This window comes from Macaca nemestrina, chromosome 3 (assembly GCF_043159975.1).
Source record: "Macaca nemestrina isolate mMacNem1 chromosome 3, mMacNem.hap1, whole genome shotgun sequence".
Lineage (NCBI taxonomy): Eukaryota > Metazoa > Chordata > Mammalia > Primates > Cercopithecidae > Macaca > Macaca nemestrina.
The window spans coordinates 154,993,763-155,015,915 of NC_092127.1; the positions used below are offsets into that span (position 1 = coordinate 154,993,763).

Genomic DNA, 22,153 nt, shown 5'->3' on the forward strand with positions numbered 1-22,153 from the left:
AAAAAATGTTTTGAAGCACTATTTTCTGGATAATTTTCCCTTCCAAAATTAATATATTATGCTGGCGTAGTCAATAATTTTTATGACAAAATTATTTTTCTCCATTTCCTAAATTGGCAAATTGAGATGAATGGCACTTTATTAGGGATCTCTTACTTTGGCCTGTGTTTCATCATTGCATTTTAAAATAGCACATAAAACAAGCATATGTTGTGATACTATCGAGATGAAAATCATAAAACTTATAAATTGATTTACAGTTAATTTGATATTGTCATAAACATTTTCTTCCATGAAGCTCATGGGACAGATCACTGGAAAAAAAACAAGAGACTAGAGCATTTAAAGAAACCAGACAATTGAAATGAAGAAAGTTTGTTAATAATCAATGTTATGCAGCCAGTTTACAAATATTATTGAGTTTAATTCCTACAATCCACTGTACAGCTGAGGAAACTGAGACTGAGAAGTTTCTTCTCAAGTGTCTAATTAGCCGGGAAGGGCTGTGCCAGGACCACTTCCAAGCCTGTCACCTAACCTGCTCCAACTGGGGTCCATGGAGACAGTCTTAGAGTTCGGCAGAGGGCCTTCTGTTTTAGGTGTCTATACATTTCCATGAGTAAGAGTCGCAGCATGCCACTCTGATATTAATAGTGTAAACACATAGAGGTAGACTGAAGAACCATACTGTTAGTTTGTAGGCAGGTGGCACACTTGAATTCTGTCTCCTATGAGACTGAACTTGGGCACATTGAAGGTGAAGAAGGGTTTCTGTCTTATATGGGAACATAGGTGCTAACAGATCATGCCATTGTGGGTCAGAAGATAAACCCCTCTTATCCGTCATGCCCCTTGGCTTGGCCAAATGCACATAAACTGGTATTTTCTCAAACGTTTGTTCTCTGAAAGTTCACATAGAAATTTCAGAACAAGTTCTCTTCTGCAAGTTGCGTTTTCAGGCAGTGTTGGTTTATTTTTGAAGCCCCAGTGGTTCGATTTTGAGCCGGCATCACTCTGCAGAGACAAGCAGTTGCTTGTTCGCCACACAGGGCCTGTGCCCTCCTGTTACCAGCTTTGCAGCTTCCTCAGCTGATCCCTTCTCAAGGCCCCCGGGAGCCACTTTTGTGGCAGATTCCATTTGGTTTCACAGCGCCTCGAGAAGGGGCAGCGGGGGCCACTTGGCTTGGTGCACCAGTCTCCCACATTAGGAGCAATTTGCAAACCGCTCTCGGGGGCTCGGAGCTCGGAGCTCGGCCGGAACAGGCTGCTGCTGTTACCACCATTGTCTCAGGATCCCTTCGCCTTTTCCCAGCTGACCTGCCTGCGAGTGGGGAAATGTGAAAAGTTAGAGACAAAACTGGTTTCTTCAGAGTGAGGGGGAGCTTTCTTATACAGAAAGGAAGGAAATACCTCTGTGGGATTTTATTTTTCCCCCCTCTTCATCCAAAAAATACAAAGAGACTCTCTGTCTTTAATGCGAATGTCGGCTTTAAATCTTTTAGGTTTGGATTAACTCTGCAAAAGAAAAAAAAAATCTGACAGGCTTTCAGATATGACGCAGAAAAACTTTTTTCCCCTCAATTCATGGTGTTCATTTGTAAAGCCAAAGGCTGGTGGACTGAATGGTGGGGCGCCAGTCACTCCTCCGTTCATCGTTAGCATCACAATGGTCAGAATTAGCAGCCTTGAATCTCCACCACTTTTGCGTTTTCCATCGGTGGACATTTAATACAAGGTGGCAAAGGCAAGAGTAAATCCTCCTTCTCTTGCCCCCCGCCCCCCACCAAATTAAAATATATTAAAATTAAGCCAAGTAAATGTGGTATTTTCAGTTACATGCCTTGGAATTCTTACCTTGCCTTTCCCCCCAGAAGGAGAAAGAAATTGGTTTTTTACAGTTGTTACCTTACTAGAAAGCTTCTTTCAATCTAAAGAAAATCCACTGACTTGATAGACATTTCCTATTACACAGTTATTGTTGGTTTTCACCATTGAGGATGTCAGCAAACATGTCAAAGATCATGTTTTGCTTATTAAATAAAGTGACTTTTATGTGAATATTTTTCATCTTGTTGGTGTCTCGAATATTGGTGCTATTTCATTGAACCCATGTGGCAAAACTTATTTTCTGGAATTTTTTGTAATAGCATGTTTTTATTTTAAAAGTATTCAGAGCTATTCACTTCTACATAGTGAAAAATCTTAGCCTCCCTGAACCTGCGGTCTGTATCCATAAGCTCATGTCAATGCAGAAAAAATTTAAACAGCGGTTCCTAGTCCTTAATCGAGAGTCAAAATGAATAGGTAATCTGAAATATAATTTAAAATTAGAAATCTTTATGTTTGATAAGGTCTAATTGATTAGGACTATTTATGTGTAATTGTGAGATTGCCTAGAATAATTAAACTCTAGGTTATTTTTAATTCCTGAATCATACCTGTTTTTTTTTTTTAATTTTGTGTGATTTTTAGTAGAATCTAAATGTGCATGCATTAGCTAGCTACTTTTTAGTGGAATTAGAACAATACCTTTATGGATTTAAATAGGTACTGAAAATTTCCTCTTGATAAAAAGATTAAAAGAAGTGAAACCAAAATATTTCTTTTGCTTTTATTGTATAATACTATTCCTTTTAAGTTCTGTGTAATCTAATTATATTACAGATTTTTTTTATAATTGTGAGTAAATAATAGAATTTATTACTTTTTAAATTACAGAATCATTTTTTTTTGCAACCCAAAAGGCTCCAATACAGCAATTTGGTATTTATTACAAAGAAATTATTAAAGTTATTTTAATACACTTTTATTTGGCTTTTACATACAAGATATTTGGTTTGACTTTAGCAATAACAGGTATGCACCAATACTTGTTATATAAATCATTGAACAAAAATTAAGATTATTACTACCTAATGTTAGCCAAAAATAGTCAAATTGTTGTTTTTGTAGGTATCTTAATTTGATTATACTGTAGTCATGATTTATCTGGATGATTTTTTAATATCCTATAATTTTACAAAAGTAATTTTCATTTGCCAGAAATAGTAAATTTAGTTTCTAATTATGATTTATTTTACACCATATATTATTATAAGAGAATTTAATCCAGAGTATATTTTAAATGTGTTCAAAGATTTATTTTGATATTCTAAGTTAATTTCATAAGTTCGAATTCAGAGTTGTTTACTGTCTTACAGAATGATATTCTTAAAATTGTTTTACTTAAAATTACATAAAAACTAAACAGGAATCATGTATTTTGGTTTTAAAGTAATGTTTTTTCTGACGATTTGCACAGGCAGCCATGTTGTTCAGTTCTGGAGTCTTTTGGATGGGCTTGTTATTCATCCCTGTGGCATCTCTGCTCCTTGATGTGGTGTACAAGGTGTAAGTATATACTCGGTTACATATGGAGAAATATAGATGCATATTCATCCTCAGATTTCTCTCTTCGTAACGTCAACTCAAGCATGTAGAGCTTGCAGGATAGGGACTGGTAATATTGCTTAATTTTAAATAAGGAAGGGGTGATTCAGGAACTAGAAAACTAGTTTAAAAGATGAAATGAGTAGTAAAGCGGGTAGTTTCAGTTAACAGAGAAAAGTAAATGGCACTGGAGAAATTTACATCGGGAAGTACGTTTTTTAGAAACAGCCCCAAAACTCATATAAAAGTAGAAGAAAAATTGTACTATTTCCAAACACACTTTTTATTATAAAAAGAAATGTTTTGCTTGCCTGATTCCAAACATACATAAAATATAAAATGAAAGAAAAGAAAACCTTACTAATTTTTTTCAAAGGTTATAAATTTTTAAATCTTATCTCTTCTCACAAAAAAGGTAGCATTTAATTTAATTACATGATATTTATTTAAATAACTATGGGAGTTTCAGTATTGTAAACCTAAACCATCATTTATTTTAAAACTATAATTTCATATTAATTTTCAAAAGTATGATAATTTTTAAGATTCTGTTGAAAAACTGCTTGTACTCTTGTTACTGTTGTACTTTATCAACAGCATGATAATAAACCAGACATCTAGTTTTGTGAAGTCTTCACAGGAGTATTTCCATGCAAATCCCTTTTTTTTCTTTTTGCAGTATCAAGAGGACTGCTTTTAAAACATTAGTCGATGAAGTTCAGGAGCTGGAGGCAAAATCTCAAGACCCAGGAGCAGTTGTACTTGGAAAAAGGTAAAATACACAGTGAATATATTCTTTTCCAAATGAACTTTAAATTTATCTTGTACAAGTGGTTGCAAATAAGTGATAAGACTTGTACTTATCAACATCAAGCTGGCAGTGTCATTGACAGGTTTGGGAATCAGAGACATGTCGGTTTAAATCAAATCTGTCGCTTTCTAAACTGTGTGCCCTTGGCCACGTTGCTTAATCCTACTGAGCCTCAATATCCTCATCAATAAAATGAGGACAATAATACCTACCTCATGGTTAATTGTAAGAGTTGAATAAAGTATTATGAAGAGCATTAAATAAATGGTAGTTACAAACATTATTGTATTATCAAACTGCAAGAGAAGAAAAAGACTTTTAACTTGAAATAGTATCCATAATAAAATAGTATGTAATCGGCCAGGTGCGGTGGCTCACACCTGTAATCCCAGCACTTTGGGAGGCCGAGGCAGGCAGATCACAAGGTCAGGAGTTCGAGATCAACCTGACCAACACTGTGAAACCCCGTCTCTACTAAAAATACAAAAATTAGCCAGGCATGGTGATGGGCGCTTGTAATCCCAGCTACTAAGGAGGCTGAGGCAAGAGAATTGCTTGAACACAGGAAGTGGAGGTTGTAGTGAGCCAAGATCAAGCCACTGCACTCCAGCCTGGGCAACAGAGCGAGACTCCATCTCAAAAAAAAAAAAAAAAATGTATGTAATCAAAATCACAGTTTGATATAAGGCAAATTACCTTATATAATTGCATTTGTGGTTCAGTAGTTACTAGGAACTGACCTAGATGTGTATCATACATGAATTATGTATCCCAAGTTCTCTTCTTTACCACCAACCCCTCCAAAAAAATCAAAGTTAGAAAGCTAATCAAATCCACTAAATTCACAAAGCATCATAAGAAAGAAATTAAAATTACTTGCAGTCTATAATAAAAGACAATTATGAAGATAGTAGCAGGAATTTATTTTTTCTTCATTTTTATCATACTAAAGTAAGCTGAAGTTTTGGCTAAACTATAGGAAATATTTTACCCTGGTATATGTCACCTTAATCACGATTCACTGTTGATATTCATTTTGACACAATGGAGTAGATGTCAGAACTCAGTGAGACCTTGGCTTCCAGCTCTCTTGCTCTCATACTGAAGGAACACATCACACACCAGTGTGTGCCACTTTTTTTGAAAATAATAACACTGAGCTTTGAGCTTTGCTGAGCGCTCACTACGTGCCAGGTGCTTCCCTTGCATTTTACGTGTACTATCTCACTGAATCCCAGTAACAACCCTATACAGATCCATCATCTCCATTTTTTTCCAGGTGAGGAAACTGGGGCTTCGAGAGGTGAAGTTCCCAAAATTATTAGTAACATATCTGGGCCTGGAGTCCATGCCAGCTGATCCCAGAGCTCCTGTTCTGAACCATTCACAATTCTGCCTCCTTTTGCTACTTGTTCAAAAATATAATAGAGCTGCAAAAACAGCCTGCTACTAACTTGACAAAGTACTTAACCTCTGACTCAGCGTCCCAGTGTACAGGATGGGAATGATAATACCTACTTTCAGGGTTGTGTCCTCCTCCCTCCACCTTTTTCTTCATCTAAAAATTGGCATCACAGGATTCCTCATAGGAAATTACCTATTCCATTACCTAGCAGTTGGTCAGTAAATTCAGCTAGTAAATTAATTATGTCAGTTCTCTTTCTCTAGCAATAAAAAGAATACAGTAAGAGTTCTAGCTCATGATATTGTGAATAAAACAATTTATTCGTAATTATTAGGGAAAGGCCACTGTTAATACTGTTACTATCCTTAGTAGTACATTTCCAGATTCGTAAGTGTGTTAATAAAATCACATTAAGCCCTTCCACGTGATACTTAGTTTGCCTTTTTGTTGCCTACCAGTGACCTCTATTCATAAATCAGGCCAATATAACGACCCCCAGGTCCTAAACATTCAGTAAGTCTGTAATATATGTAGCTCCTTCCATTAAATAAAATGAGCCGGAGAGCCCAAAAAGGAAAGAAGTGAATTCCAGCATAAATGACCACCAACTTCTCCATAGGACATGCATCACATAAAACGCTGCTGCCTAGCTCATTTGCCTAAAATAACTCTATAGCTTTTTCTAAGAACTCAGGAATGTGTTAGCTATCGGCCGAATACCACAGACAAAAACCCTGGACCAGCATGTACTCCAGGTTGCCATTTCCGCCCACTGGTGATCAGAAGGTTAATGATGAGTGTAACCATGGTGGCTTCCTGCTAGATGGCAGATGCCCAGAGGAGGGAGGCAAGGGAAAAATCTATGAAAGGAGAAAAATAGCAACTGGATGGAAACATCTTCATGCTTAAAGTAATGGCGCGCTAAGATTAAAGAATCGTTGGATTGATTTTACCCCCTGGATTATTTTAGGAATCTGAGAGAATGAGATTGATTTCAGATTTCAAAAATAGTTCGCAAATTTTTTTTTTTTTTTTTTTTTTTTTTTTTTTGAGACAGTCTCTCACTGTCACCCAGGCAGGGGTGCAATGGCACGATCTCGACTCACTGCAACCTCCGCCTCCCAGGTTCACACAATTCTCCTGCTTCAGCCTCCCGAGTAGCTGGGATTACAGGCACACACCATCACACCCAGCTAACTTTTTGTATTTTTAGTAGAGATGGGGTTTCACTATGTTGGCCAAACTGATCTCGAACTCCTGACCTCGTGATCCACCCGCCTCGGCCTCCCAAAGTGCTGGGATTACAGGCATGGGCCACTGCACACCGCCAAAAGTTAGCAAATTTTATATCTACATTATCAAAAGGGAAGAAACTGTGATTCTTATGAATTCTAATGATACCAGACTTTCTTTGGTTCCAAAACGCCATGTTATTTTATATCTCCCAGTCTTTGTATTTGCTGTTCCCCTGTTTGGGAGCCAGTACCCCTCTTACAGACTAGGCACTCCAATTTTCAGCTTTCCAAACCCAATGTAGATGTGATTTTTTCAACTGTGTACATACACAATATATAATTCCGAGTCTACTGTCTCTGTACTTTTATACTCTGTTTATACTCTGTATAAACTTCTGTTGGTACACTGATCGCATTGCATTATAAAAATTTACTCTATGTATGTTTTTTCCCATACTAGATTGAGCTTCTAGAGAGGCCCATGTCTTAGCCATAGCTGCAACCCAACACCTGGTACAGCACCAGGAACTTAGTAACACTCAGTAAATACTTGTTGAGTGGATGAACAGAATAGTTAAGAGAATAAACTAAAGAATGGATGAAAGAAAGAGTGGACAAAAGGATTGCTGAGTAGGAGAAAGGATTGTTGAATTGGTGGTTGACCTGTGGGCTGTGAAACAGAAATCTGATTCATAAAAACATAGAATTGTATAATTTGTACTTCCTAGACTAGGTAATATCCAAAGCAACCATCATTTACTTTTTTGTCATACAATGATGCAGTTCTTAAGAAAGATCTTGTGAGTTGATCATCCCCAATTTTTTTCATCTTCACTAAGTATGACATTTCATGTATAAAATGCAAATGTCAGAAAAACAACAAATTGTAAGCACTTAAGGAACATTAATATTTACAATAATTTCTCATCTTCATTTTCAAAAATAAAACATCTTGGTTAAAACAGCCATTTTTAGTAGAAATAGTATGCCACCTACCATATTACCCTGCAAATTAGATTCATTTTATTACATTTTAGGGGAAAAATATGTTTAATCAATCTAAGTATGTTCTAAATATGCATGCTTTTGAGCCATGGGTTATGGTAGAAATAAATGTAAGTCTACAATGGTGAGAGAATAACGTAAACCTTACTCCTGAAGGTTTAAAATAACCCAAACCTTGCTGCCTCATGACCTCTACCAAAGTCCATGTAAGGAGCTGAGTTCTTAAGAACTAAAGAAAAACTGTCCACTGGAGAAAAATAAAATGGAAATTGTACTTTAAAAAAATAAAATAACCCAAATCCTAGTCCTGAACATTTAAACCTTATCCAAAAGTTTACAGTAAGAAATTATGGACACTGTGGGCTCATTGGAGGCAGGACAGTTATTTTTGGATATCATTGGAGTATGTGTGAAGCAATGTATTTTATAGACAGGCAAATATAATAATGAGACTCATAATTCTTTTATATTTCTTACTGTAGACATTAGCCAGCATATCATCATTGGCCATTACTAAATAGAATTTTAGCCTAGGATCTTCAGGTCAGTCCTCACTGATTTGCCTGGCACTACCATTTGGCCATTGTTTACAGCTTTTGCATGCAGGGACAGTAGGGAATATGAGATGTCAGAGAACTCAGTGGTGTAGATGGTGACAGTGCTCTCTCTAACCTTTCTGATGTATTGTTCATCTTAATGAAAAGCAGTTTTAACATTGCTCCAGAACTAGTAGAAAGGAAATTTTATTTCTCAGTGTTCACACTAGATTTTATATCAGTATGACTTAAATACTTTGGTGGGGATTGAGGACACAGGGATCTGTCAAATGTTTCCGTCAGCCTTCTCTCATCACCGTGGTAATGGTTCTGTCCAACATTCGGAAAGGAAAGTGACAGAACATTGAAATGTTTTCAGCTCCAGGGCAGAGGTTAGGCCTGTTATATTCATTGTTTGTTTCCCCACCACACAGCTACCCTAGTGTAGGACAGCTATCACATGCTATACATTAAACATTCCATGAATGAATACTTACTTTTTGGAGATTTATTTTAATGAGTCAACCTAAATAGCTTACCAACCCAATATATAGACAAATGCAAATTTATTCCTCTTCAAGTTTCCCACTGAAAATTCCTTAAGACAACACATTCCAGAACTGTAAATTGTTTTTTTTACCAACACCGACATTTTTTAGTATTTGTAAGTGAAATATATATATATATATATATATATATTTTTTTTTTGAGACAGAGTCTCGCTCTGTTGCCCAGGCTGGAGTGCAGTGGCACGATCTCGGCTCACTGCAAGTTCCGCCTCCTGGGTTCATGCCATTCTCCTGCCTCAGCCTCCCGAGTAGCTGGGACTACAGGTGCCCACCACCATGCCCCGCTAATTTTTTGTTTTTTTGTTTTTTTGTTTTTTTTAGTAGAGACGGGGTTTCATGGTGTTAGCCAAGATGGTCTCGATCTCCTGTGAAATATTATTTTAAACATGTTATCTTTACATTCACCGCCACCAAATATTTAAATTGCAACATTTTAGTGGGTTTGGAAATAAGGTAACAATATTTGGTAGTACTTGTATGATTGCATTAAACAAACTCAAAATTTACATAGTTGGGTATGTAAATGAAAGACTATACAAGACTGTGTAAAACTGCTAGTCAAGAGTTGTGAAGAAAATGTGGTTTTAGTGAGAAGGTATCTTTAGTGGTTGGTTTTTTTTTTTGTTTTTTTTTTTTTTGTCTTTTCACACTGTGTTAAGCTGTTCCACTAAAACTGAACTTTTAATATATCTATCAGCATAAGCATATTTTATAATGTGCCTTAGTGGTAATATCAGTACCTATAAACATTGATGGCCCAGAATTGCATAAACGTTGAAATGAGTACTTCCCCAAAGGTGTAAGATAAGACTAGAGAAATACAACTCATCACTACTTATTTATTTAGCAACCTCCTGTGAATGGCATTTATATCCTGAAGGAGGTACTCTGCTCTACAGGACTAAAGCAAGAAGTTCAAAGTAGCTAAGGAAAAACAAAACAACAAAAATCTAGTCATTTTCTTAGTAAAGAGGTAGAATGAGAACATTATAAATTAAAACTCATGTGCAGCAACAGACATCTTACCTTGCACTTACGTTGACTAGAAACCAAGGCATCAAAAATACTCCTTACCAAGTACCTTTTGTTTGGTGATGATCTCTGTTCCAGTTGATGTTTTATAATAAATTCTCAGGATCTTGGGGGTAAAGGTGGGAGGACCCAGCATTTGTTGAGTGCTTCCTAAGTGTCAGTCATTGTGCTGACAGCTCCCTGCATCCTCACAGTCTGCCTGAGAGTTAAGTACTGCCCTCCTGTTACATAGGAGATGACTGAGAAAGGCTTGCCTGTGGTGACAAAGCTAATAAGCAGCCAACCCAAAATTAAACCAAAGCGCTACTCCAGAGCCCATGCTCTTTCCTGAGTAATGTGCTTCTTTCTTAAAAAAGAGACTTTCTTACTGCTTTGTTTTAATGCTGTGCGTTAACTTGATATAAAAGAAGATCTAAGTGAAAGCCTTTATATGAACTTATACAAAACGGAATTATGTTACCTTATGTATTTCAGTTGCTATAATATGAAAGATTAAATTCTCATGTCTGCCTTCTTACCATTTTAAGATTGTAATATTAAAGTATTATGCATTTAGGAAGGCCAGCCTGAAACCTGGAAAATGTCTTTTGGGAAGAAGACGCTGCATAATGATACGTAGCCATCCTCTAGTCTCCCCTAGTCACTTTGGTTTGAAACACCAAAGACTTTCCAGCACCCCATCCACAAGGCTCTGCTAAGGAAATCAGACCACCTGCTGCTAAAGCTGCAACTTCCTCAAAGCAGTTACATATTTTAGTGTCCCTTAGGGTCCATAGGTCTGTAATGCTAGATCATTTAAAGAGTAGAGTAAGAAAGCAACTCTGTAAAAATGGCCCTTTCTCATTTCTCATATCTGTTTATTTCACTGACAGAGACAAGTTTTACAACTATTTGCAGAACTGCTGGAGTTTTAGATTAATTAGTTTTCTTGCCTTCATGTAGCTAATTTCCAATGACAATAAAATATGTCTGATAATACCAACTAACCTCCCTAGACTTTAAAATATATGTGTGGAAGATTACTACAAATGTCAACATTTCTAAATATTTTTTCTTCGGTTTTTGCCTAAATGTTTGCATAACTCATTTACACAATGAGTTCATTTTGCAGAGGATCCTTTTTTTGTATATGATATTGTTTCATTTCAGGGTCTCAGAAAAATTGGCAAAATACAGAGCTAACATAACACAGCAATTTAACTAAAGCTTTTATAGTGGGAAAAACACAACATGGAAATTTTTCAGCTGAATCAGTTCCACTTATTAAAATTGCATAAACATTTGCTGCAACACATATGGATTACTTATTTCTCATGCCTATTGTGTTCTTTAATATCAAAACAAAATTTTATAAATCAAACAATGAAGAAATGGCATGATTTGGAAGATTGATGATGTCTTTAAGTACATTTCAGAATTATTACTCAACTTCATATATTCAACAAATGTATTTGAGTTTCTTCTGTGAGAGACACTTTTATGTGAAGTTGGGGGAGAAGATGCCTTATTTTTTACAATGTGCTTTTAGAAGTTACATAATTAATTATCTGGATTTGTATCTGAGGAGACAACTATTCTAAACACTCATTGACAAAATACTTTCCTTGTTATTTCACCTATCATAATCACTTTTTCTGAAAATAGTTTATTTTAAAATAAAATTAAGGAACACATGTCATACCATATTAGTGGTAGTAAATTTTTTCTAGTTAAAAAGTCTATGAAATGTCTTCTTTGTATAATGTTAGTTAATATTTACTTTAGTTAATATCTTTTAAAAATATTTTGCACTAAAACGTGCCAAATATGAAAAAAATAGTAATAATTAATTTTTTTCATTCTAAAAATGCCATGCTTAGAATATATGTAGTAAGTTTTTAGAAGTGAATAACACTACTGATGTTTTGTATTTTTTGTTTTAATTGTGTTGTACTGGCTCTGTGTTGTCATTTGACTTAAATATAACTGAGTGGGGGGTGGTGAGGAGATCTTACTTTTTACTGCGAGAAGGATTATTGGGGACAAAACTCCTTAGGGAGAAAATGGCCTCAAAAGTCTGTCTAAATACTTGAAATCTCATTTGCTATCTGAGAAAATAGTGTAAAAAGAATCACTAGGCTACGGATTTCTCAAGCCATCTTTTGTTTAAGTCTAACTCTCTTTGGTGGTCCTGTGGGCACACTGGGGTCTCTGCCGAGTTGATAATTCATTTCACACGTTTGCACCTGCTCTGCAGCCTGACCGAGAGGGCGCAACTGCTCAAGAACGTCTTTAAGAAGAACCACGTGAACTTGTACCGCTCTGAATCCTTGCAACAAAACCTGCTCCGTGAGTATTTGAGTTTCTTATTTTTAAAGAAATTCTCTGCCATTACCGTATGATAGCATTTATACAATATCCTAACTTTAGGGATATTTATTTAAAACTAACGTCTAAAACAAGTTTTGCATATTTGCAACCTGTAAATAACAGAAAATCCATTGGTCAGAACCATTTCACTTTTAACAGAAGAGATAGTTAATTTTAAAACCTTGTTGTTTCAGTTTAAGAAAAACAGTATTTCTACATTCCTTGCTTCCTCAAATCTTTTTCTTTAAAGCCAGTAAATCTTAATTCTTAAAAGCTGCCCCTGTCTTGTTATCTTTTCTACTTGAATAACTTTGCAAGAGCCTTTCAGCTTTCATGCAACACAAGGAAACACATATTTTCCCCTCAGAAATATTTATGAATATTTAGAGTCGTAAGAAATTATTAGATATTGCGCCCTCTTAACATTTCAAGATCTAAAAACGAATATAAAATGTAAAACCCGGTAGTAAACGTATTTGTGTGAGTAATATATCTTTTGTTTCATGTTGTTTCCACATATAATTTATTTTCACTTACATATACTCATGTCTAATGCTTTTGCTCTTTATACTTCAAGAGGCCTTTTCTAAAGATGTGATCCCCTTGGGGGCCATTCCCTATCCCCATGCCGTGTTGGAGCGTGAGTGAGTTTATTTGTGATGCTGAGGGCCAAGGGGAATGTCCTCTGAAGGAATGTCCACTTGCCACCATTAGCAGCTATTTGTGTTTATCTCCTTCTCCTCGCCTTTTTAAATTGACAAATAATAATTGTCTATATTTATGGAGTACAAGGTGATGTTTTGATGTACAATTGGCCCTTTCTATCTGTGGGTTCCACATCTGTGGATTCAACCCACTGTGAGTCAAATATATTCAAGGGGGAAAAAATTCACCAAGTTGCTGAAAGCAAAACTTGACCTTGCCGTGGACCAAATACCACATTAAATCTACTAGAATGAACTGATGTGGGGGCATTGTATTAGGTATTACAAGTAATCTAGAAACGATTTTAAGTCTACAAGAGGATGTGTGTAGGTTATATGCAAATACTGTGCCATTTTATATAAAGGATTTAAGCATCCGTGGATTTTGATATTCAAGGGGATCCCTGAAGCCATTCCCACAGATACCAAGGGACTGTACATGGTGGGATAGTTGAATCAATTACGTTATTCACCACCTCACTTACATATCACTTTTCCTTTCCTCTCATCCACCTGACCTATATGGAAATATGTGAGCCCACTTAACTCCCTCACCCCCTCCAGAATTGGGGAAGCAACAATTAGAAGAGTTGGAGTTGACTTATGGGACAGAAGATTTAGGGGATTTGAGGGCGCCTACTCAGTCTTCTGGGGAGAATTCCTAGAATCTAAACTGGCAAGCTATGATCATCCCACTCTTTATTTTGAAGTTAAGTCTGTGTCTTTTCTAGGCATTAAAAATCAGTGTCTCCATGCTTTTGAAGATGGGAAGACTGCATTCGTTCCCCAAGCTAGAAAATGAATACCCAAAAGTCAGAATAACAGTGGTTTCCAGTGCCTTTGTGAAAATTTCTGTTTTATCATTAACCTACAGATGGGTATGCGTTCTCTCAAGATGAAAATGGAATCGTTTCACAATCTGAAGTGATTAGAGCATATGATACCACGAAACAGAGGCCCGATGAGTGGTGATGGGGAGAGCCTGAAAGGCAGGCTCTGTTCTCTCTCTAAGGAGACCTACCAGGTTGTCACCGCAGTCTGCTAACCAATTCCAGTCTGGTCCATGGAGAGGAAAGGTGGATCTGAGCTCATCTCGCTGATGGACATTCAGATTCATGTATATTATAGACATAAGCACTGTGCAACTGTACTGTAACACCATCTCTTTTGGATTTTTTAAAGTATTTGCTAAGTCTTTGTAAGCGGAAATTGAAAATGACCTGGTATCTTGCCAGAGTGCTTTTCTTAAACGGAGAATAAGTCAGTATTCTTATGCCGTGACTCTGGGGCTGTAACAGACTATCAATTTATTGGCTGTACCACAAGGTAACCAACCATTAAAAAACTCTAAATGGTATTTAGCTAAAGGGACTCTTGATATCCAGACTTAGATTTCAGGATATGCTGAAACAAACCAGCATTCTTAAGGAACTGACTCACCTTCCTGAGCAAAATTTCTAAACAAGGCATTAACAAGCATTTGTGTCAAAAATTGTCTTGATAAATGTTTGCCAAAGAGGTTCAGTAAGTGTTTTCCTAGTTCAGTGGTCGTATGTCCAGAAATGTAAGAGAAAGTTTACTTCCAGTTCTGCTGTAAGATCTGCATGTCTGACTTTTCAAATGTAAGAGTGATTTACAAAAATGAGTATTTCAAGGCATTTGCTACTAAAATCTGTGATGTTGCACCTTTGGCCTTACACATGCTTCTTTGTTGTTTGTCGTGTTTATTTGTTAGAGGACACACGTGCTAATGTGACTGTTGTTATGACACTGATTTTTCAAATTGTATGTATGTTTCAGTTGTTTCTGATGAAGTTTCATCATCATTTAGATTTTTCTAAAAATCTGGCTAATGCAGTAGATTGAGTGGTGTCATTTTGTCTTAAAGTTTTTCCTCTTAAGAAACATATGCTACATATTTACGTGGGATTTCCAAAGCTTCTGTTGCAATATTTGGAATAACATGCCAGATAAATGCATGGGCTTTTGTCCTGTGTTCCAGTTCCCACTAGCAATGCCTGCTGTCTTATGTAGCACACCCGGTGTCATGATGACTGCCCTGATACTGAAGACTGAAAATTATTTCACAGTTCACTCATCAAATAGTTCCCAAAATTCATCACTTGATGCTTATTGGGACAAATAAGTAGTACATTTTCCCCATTTAAAAAATGCCAATTTTACTCAAGCCCATAACTTTACAGTCAAAGGACACTTTCATCATGAGTAGGTTTTGTTAGTATGTTTTAAAATGTATGTTCAATTCAGTTGTTTTCAGCATTTACAGGACATCTGACAATGGCTATTTTGCAACCAACAGTAAATGAAGGGGCTGTTTAAAAACCACAACCAGTTTTCTGTACTATTTTTTAAATAATACTTTTCATTTGAAAAAAAAGAATTCGTTTTCAGATACACTTCAGAGATCGAAGCAAACTATTTGCCTTTTACTGAAAAGCCTGCTTGCCTTTACATGGACTTACCAGCAAAATAGAACTTTCTCTTTTAAAAAAGTCAACTAGAATTGAGAAGAGGTGATTTTTTTTCAGATCGCTTCTTGAGTTTAATATTTTCACATTCTTTTCACCCTTTTTCTCAATCTAGATTTAAAATTAGGATATGTATCATTTCCTTGTCTGTATTTGTAGCTACTTAGTTACCAGTATGCCTCTCCATTTTCTACAAATAAAAGTTTATAACACATATACATAATTCTAACCTTAAGGGAACACACGTTTACATACTTTACTTCCCAAGTCCTTCCTGTTTGGGGTACAGTTTAAGAGAGTCAAGAATCAACATATCTAGCAAGACCACAGGTGTAAGAGTCTAAGATCGTCTTCAAAATTCTGAAGTCCCAGTCTTTACCTGTGCAATGAATGAATATTCAGAGCAGCTTTACCTGGGCTGGGCTTCCCAGTGGTGATAGCTGAGGTCAAACCACAAGAAATGAGAAAGCAAGAATGAAGTGCACCCCTCCAGAGAAACACTTTATAACAGTTACAGAGAAGAACTGCTTCTATTTGCCCTCCCTTCATCAGTGGCACCCTTTTGCAGAATTTTAATATGAAAACATTATGAATATAATAGAACTGGATTTTCTGCGTTAAAACTGTAAGTTTTAATCTTGAAACATGGATTGTTTCTGTGGAGCTCTGAAACAAGAAGAATACTTATGGTTGATAATGTGTAACGTGATCTGAAATGTGACTGATTTGAGCCTCTTTGTCCCATGGTCCTATTTTTGAATTATTGACATTGTCAGTCTCTTTGCTTCCTGGGTGAGACTTGGGATTTGAGGGACAGGGAGTGACCTTCTTGGTAAAACTTAAAATATAACATTTCAATTGCATTGACTTTGCAGTGTTAAATAGGAGAAAATAGTCTGATTTTTTTAAACCTTCCATAATTGGAAAAAAGTCACATGGTTTTACCAGGATTGAAATAAACAGTCGAAGTGACTTTGAACATGTGTTTTTTTTTTAAATAAAGGGCATGTACTCTCCATTGAAAAGTTCCTTATAGGGACTCTGGCAAATGCTAACACAGTTGCTTTACAATGTTTACAATTCAGAAAATACAACTTAGAAAATCCTCGTTCATTTAGCATTGAAAAGCTGGAAGTTGCTTCTTTAATATTGAATAGTACACAGTGGTATTGAGCATGGACTTTCTAAATGTTTTATATATACATATAAAAATATATTGGTGTCTCACACCCGGAAAGATGTCGGAAAGATGTTATATTGTAGAAATTATTAGCAGGAACAGTGTCTCTCAGGAACGTTGTAAATTGTAAATGATACATGTACTTCCCGTCCTCCCACCTCCACTCTATGCTCTAATGTGAGAGTGCTTCAGCAGTGTTGCTCAGTTAATGGAAAACGTTTTCTAATCAAGTCAGGTGAATGTGTATTCTGCTAAATAATGTTAGCCATTTACATGAATTGTATGGTCATTAAATGGAATCAATGATTCCTCTTTAATTTCCAGAGGGGAAATGAATTATGGAAATCAATCAGCATTCTGATCATTAAATTTTATACTTTAATTTTGCCATTCAGCATTCTAAATATCCAAAGTGAAAGTCACATGATAATTTGTTTTGCATTGCGTGCCCTGTACAACACTTACAACTTGTCATTTAAAATGTTTTTTCAGGAGATGAATGCTAGTCAGAAAGTAATAGATTGTATTATTCATAGTTTTAAAATTATGACAGTGTCATAATTATTACAAAGCTAAATAATCATGTTTATTTTTGTGCAGTTGCCCTTTGATAGTTCCTGGTTTTAAAACCCATTAAGTGTATAATCTTATAAATAGTCATCTACAGAATTTATGGAGAAAATGCCCAGTCCATTCACATCACATGGACCAGGAATTCTTTTTGTAAATGACTTAAGGTAACACCATGCAGTTCAGTGCCTAATAAATGCTTTTTAATGATGAACATTTCTATAATGACTCGTAAGATACCATAGTCTGATTTTTCTCACATTAAAATAACTGAAGTCACTTGTGTAATGTAGTTATACTTTACTGCATTTTAATTAACCTTCAACAGCTATTAAAGTGGAATGTAAGTTTAGTTTTGAAGGAAGGGAAATAAATGTTTTCCATATTTTGTCTTGATTTACTTTCTGTATGAGAACAGCTGTGTTTTTGATAGGTTTATGGTTTGCATGAATTCATATTTAAAGTTATCCAGGCCAATGCATGGCTATTGCTGTAAATCTTGATGTTTATTTCTGCCTTGTAAAGTTCTATCATGGCCTACCTGGAATTTAATATTCAGTAGACAAATTAATTGGTCCTCTGCACAACTTTTTAAATAAATAGATTATTTTTCAAAGAAATTTGAACAAATTTAATTGAATCTTTTGTTTAGCTTGCCTCTAAGAACTTTTCTTAATAAAGCTCCCAAAACTTCTCAGCAAATAAATCTCCCTTAAGTAGGAAAACTAGATTTCATATTTGCTTACTTTGAATTAACAGCAACTTTCCACAAGTAAATCTGTTCTTGCAAAGATGTGAGCAGAAGAGTTAAAAATAATATTTTTATGTTTCATGGTTCTAAATGGAAGCCATAAATGCAGTAAATACTATCTGTTGTTTAACTACTTCAATCGTCATTTTTTACATCTTCAAGTATATTAGGTTAAAAAAAAAAATAGGGCAGCCTTGGAAGGCAGCTACTACAGAAAACTGCAGTTTTGCGTTAAAGATAAAGTAGTGTTTTCAGCTCCCTGAAAAACCATTCCTGCTGAAACTGCTGTAGAAATTGTGAAGCTGCATGAGTGGAGAGTATTGAATCTGTGGTTATAGTAGTTTTCTCAGGTTTGTTTATCTTGATGTTTGATGCACTGTGTTTTGTAGTTATTAAAGTCGAGTAATATTATTTCTATGCAGTGTTATGTGTCATTGGCCTTTTGTGAATGTGCATGTTTTAAACTGCAAATTTTCAACATTTTGTCCTCTAATTGTTATTAAAAATGAAATAAACTTTACCATTACTTAAAATTGTTGAAGTTTTGATTGCTAGTTCTAGAAATTGTATTGCTTTCTAAAACCTTCAACTCCAACAGTAACTAGTCTGAGAAGTTGTATCCCAGTGATTTACAAAATAGCCCTTCATTTTAATCCAGCAAAATCAGACATGAAATGGAGTGCATTAACTCTAGTTTGGTAAGATGAGTAGTTTTTATAATTAAATAAACAGAATTTTTTAATAAAATTATTTTGTCACTTTTTAATAAAAGTATTTTGTCACTTCAGTATGAAAAGCCTCCCGGGGTTGTCCCTGTTACATATTTAAATCAGCTTGCAAGTAAACAGCTAGTTCATGGTTTCAACCATGAATTATGTTGGATGGATTTGTTTTCTAAACCAACTATTAAGTTAATGAGAAAGTCGTCAAGTTAGGCAATAACATTTGAAGGCAGTAACCAGAAAATAACAAAATTGAGCACATGAGACAGAAGTATAGACAGCGTCAGAAATGAGAACAATCACTTCAGCAAAAATTAGTGTCCTTTGGTAAAAGAGAAACAACTGAAAATACAATTAGGTAAATTACTAGAATAGGATTAGTTCTCAAAGAGGCACTGGAGAGGCAATTTGAGGAGCATCTGATTTTATTAGACTGAGGCCGTGCGTGCTTAGCTGCCTGGAGCCCCATGTCCTCTCCCACAATCTTCCCAGGGACGACAGTTGGGTGGGAACCTCCATTCAAAACCACAGCAAAACAGTTCATGGATATGTTACCTCTGAATTCTGTCAAATAATTTTCACATTCAACTCCATTCTCCTTAAAATCAGCACGTGCTTCCACTGACCTGTAGTTTAAGATGCCTTCTAATACTACCATAATCTAAAAGCAAACGAAATACATTTCCATAAATTCAATGTGTCATCTCCATTTAAATTTTGTTTTTGGATGCGTAGGGCATCTCTAACCTAACTTTCATTTCAGTAACAGAACTACCTCACTTTAATGAAGAAAGGTCTTCCTAACCTAATTTCATGAATAGGCTAATAAAATTTGTTGGAAAATATGAAACACCTCTTGCCATTTTATTACTTTCAAGTACATGAAACTAGCAGTGTAAATAAGGATTTCCTATCAGAATAATTTCATTAACTATTGTTTAATTGCAATTTTAAAATAGTCATGTACATATAAAAATATGTTAACAGTTTGTTCCCTTAATAGTTTAACATGGCTATAAATTATTAGTTTTCCTGATAACTAAATAAATAACTAAATAAATGTTTTGGATTATGCAAAGGTAAAATCCCAACCCAGTGAAATTTGTCAAATTCCTGGTTGTGACTGTATCTACTTTCAGGAAGTTTTTTGTTATCTCATTTTAGAGAGAAAATTTCCTATGGATTCAAGTCAATCTGGTAAATTCTCCACCATGAGAAGTAGCTAATAACAAAAATAAAACAGTTGGGGAAAATAAGGAATTATCCATTTGGACAAGTGTACAATCTGTTCACTTTGGAACATAACCATTTTAAAGCAAATTTACTATGTCAAATGTGCTTTTTTTTGTTGGAAAAGCACACTTATTTTAGAATAGATTTGTCTCCAAGGAACAGTTATTTTTTTGTTTCTGAGACGTAGTCTCACTGTGACACACAGGCTGGAGTGCAATGGCACAATCTTGGTTCACTGCAACCTCCGCTTCCTAGGTTGAAGCGATTCCCCTGCCTCAGCCTCCCAAGTAGCTGGGATTACAGGCAGCTGCCACCACACCTGGGTACAAATGTGCTCTCTAAAGCAGATGATGAAAGAAATGTATGGACCATGAGTAGCCAACAGGATGAGAGGATGCCCAACTCCAGACAATAGCAGGAAGTTGGTCAAGTACCAAAGGGGCCCATGAATCAAGGACTTACTCGATCAAACAGTAGGACCATTTTCTCTGTTCCCTACCCCTAATCAACAGTGACGTCTGCCCTCCCACAGTACTTAGCCTTTCATTTTTATTCTAAAGTATTTCATCTGCTTTCTGTTATTTATCCTTACTACACAGCTTTCTGCCCACTAGAATGCAAGTGACAAGAGACAGTGTCTGTAACTTTACTTCTCAAGGCAACCATAAGCAAAAAGGTAGTACTAATGTCTCTATTTTACAAATGAGAACACTGAGACACAGTGAACTTAAGTGGCCCAAAGTCACTCCACTTTTAAGTGACACAGCCAGAAAACCCAAGCATTACAGCTTCAAAATCCACGCTCAATCACCCTCTGGAATCCCATTTCTCATGTGTAAAGGGAGAAATGTTTATCATCTAGTGTTTTTATTCATGCTTCATTTTATGCCACATTCTCATAATGCAGCATAAGCTCTCCTTGACTATTACAATCCCCTCATATCAATAGGATGTGTATAATATGATACAATTAATCACTTTTTCCCCAATAGATTTTCTGAAAAGTACATTGGATATTTTTGTTTTCCTGACAAAATTAGACCTCCTAGGGCTAATGTCACACAGAACATAGAATTTCAAAGTAGACCTCCTGGTTCAAATCTGTCCCCTATGGTATCGTTCGTCCTTGTGCACAATGTTTAAGCTTCTCACCTTGATTTCTTCATCTGCATGATAGGCACGATGCTAATCCCCTCTTCAGGGCTGTGAAGATTCAGTGATACAATTCATAAAGCTCTTGGGACACATGGTGCTTAATAAATGTTATCCATTATTGGCATAACAACCTTTCAAAATGCAGAACTTCTATTTTTCACAATAATCATGGTATGAGGATGTTGGATTCAAATTCTTTCTGAAAGTAACAAAAGCAGACAAGTTTCCCCTGTATTTGGTGGTTTAGCAGATTGTGAGGAACAGCTCCTTGGAAATTCCAAGTGATTTTATTTGACCTTGGCAGCCTAATCTTTCTAAAACGGAGATATGATCCCATTCCCCTCCCCTGTGAAATCCTCCCAGACTCCCTTTTGCATTTGACATCTGTTCAAATGCCGTGGTGTTCAAGATCTCTAATCTGCCCCTGCTTCTCTCTCCAGCCTCACTCTTCTTCTGGATTCTTGTTTTGTTTGTTTGTTTCTGGTTTTGAGACGGAGTCTTGCTCTGTTGCCAGGCTGGAGTGCAGTAGTGCAATCTTAGCTCAGTGCAACCTCTGCCTCCTGGATTCAAGCAATTCTCCTGCCTCAGCCTCCTGAGTAGCTGGGACTACAGGTGGCCCACCACCAGGCCTGGCTAATTTTTGGTATTTTAGTAGAGACAGGGTTTCACCATGTTGGCCAGGATGGTCTCGATCTCCTGACCTCGTGATCCACCTACCTCGGCCTCCCAAAGTGCTGGGATTACAGGTGTGAGCACCCAGTCTTCTTCTGGGTTCTTAAATGTTCCTTGTTCTTTTAGGCTCATGGGTGGGTGCTTCTGTGTCTATGAATTCTTTACTCTGCCTGATATATTTTTCCCTTATTTCCAGCCCCCCTCTCTTTCTTCCTCTGCCCTGTCTTCTTCATTCAAATCCTATGTGTCTCTCAAGGCTCAGGTCCAATGTCAACATCTCCAGGATGAACAGTGTCCTTTCTAAGT

General features: G+C 36.1%; 1 protein-coding gene across 8 annotated transcripts in view; it reads left to right on the forward strand.

Moving 5' to 3' along the window:
• Positions 1–18,598, forward strand: part of LOC105487701 (ATPase phospholipid transporting 8A1) — a 266,324-nt gene extending 247,726 nt beyond the window's left edge. For 4 of the 8 annotated variants that reach the window (XM_011751245.3, XM_011751247.3, XM_011751246.3 and 1 more), the window contains 4 exons: positions 3,302–3,390; positions 4,109–4,201; positions 12,259–12,350; positions 13,950–18,598. In XM_011751245.3, the coding sequence (XP_011749547.1) occupies positions 3,302–3,390; positions 4,109–4,201; positions 12,259–12,350; positions 13,950–14,047 (372 nt within the window). In that variant the 3' untranslated portion in view covers positions 14,048–18,598. The remainder of the gene's footprint in view (positions 1–3,301; positions 3,391–4,108; positions 4,202–12,258; positions 12,351–13,949) is intronic. The other 4 variants (XM_011751243.3, XM_011751242.3, XM_071093665.1 and 1 more) reach the window with 1 other exon arrangement.
• Positions 18,599–22,153: the final 3,555 nt, after the last annotated feature.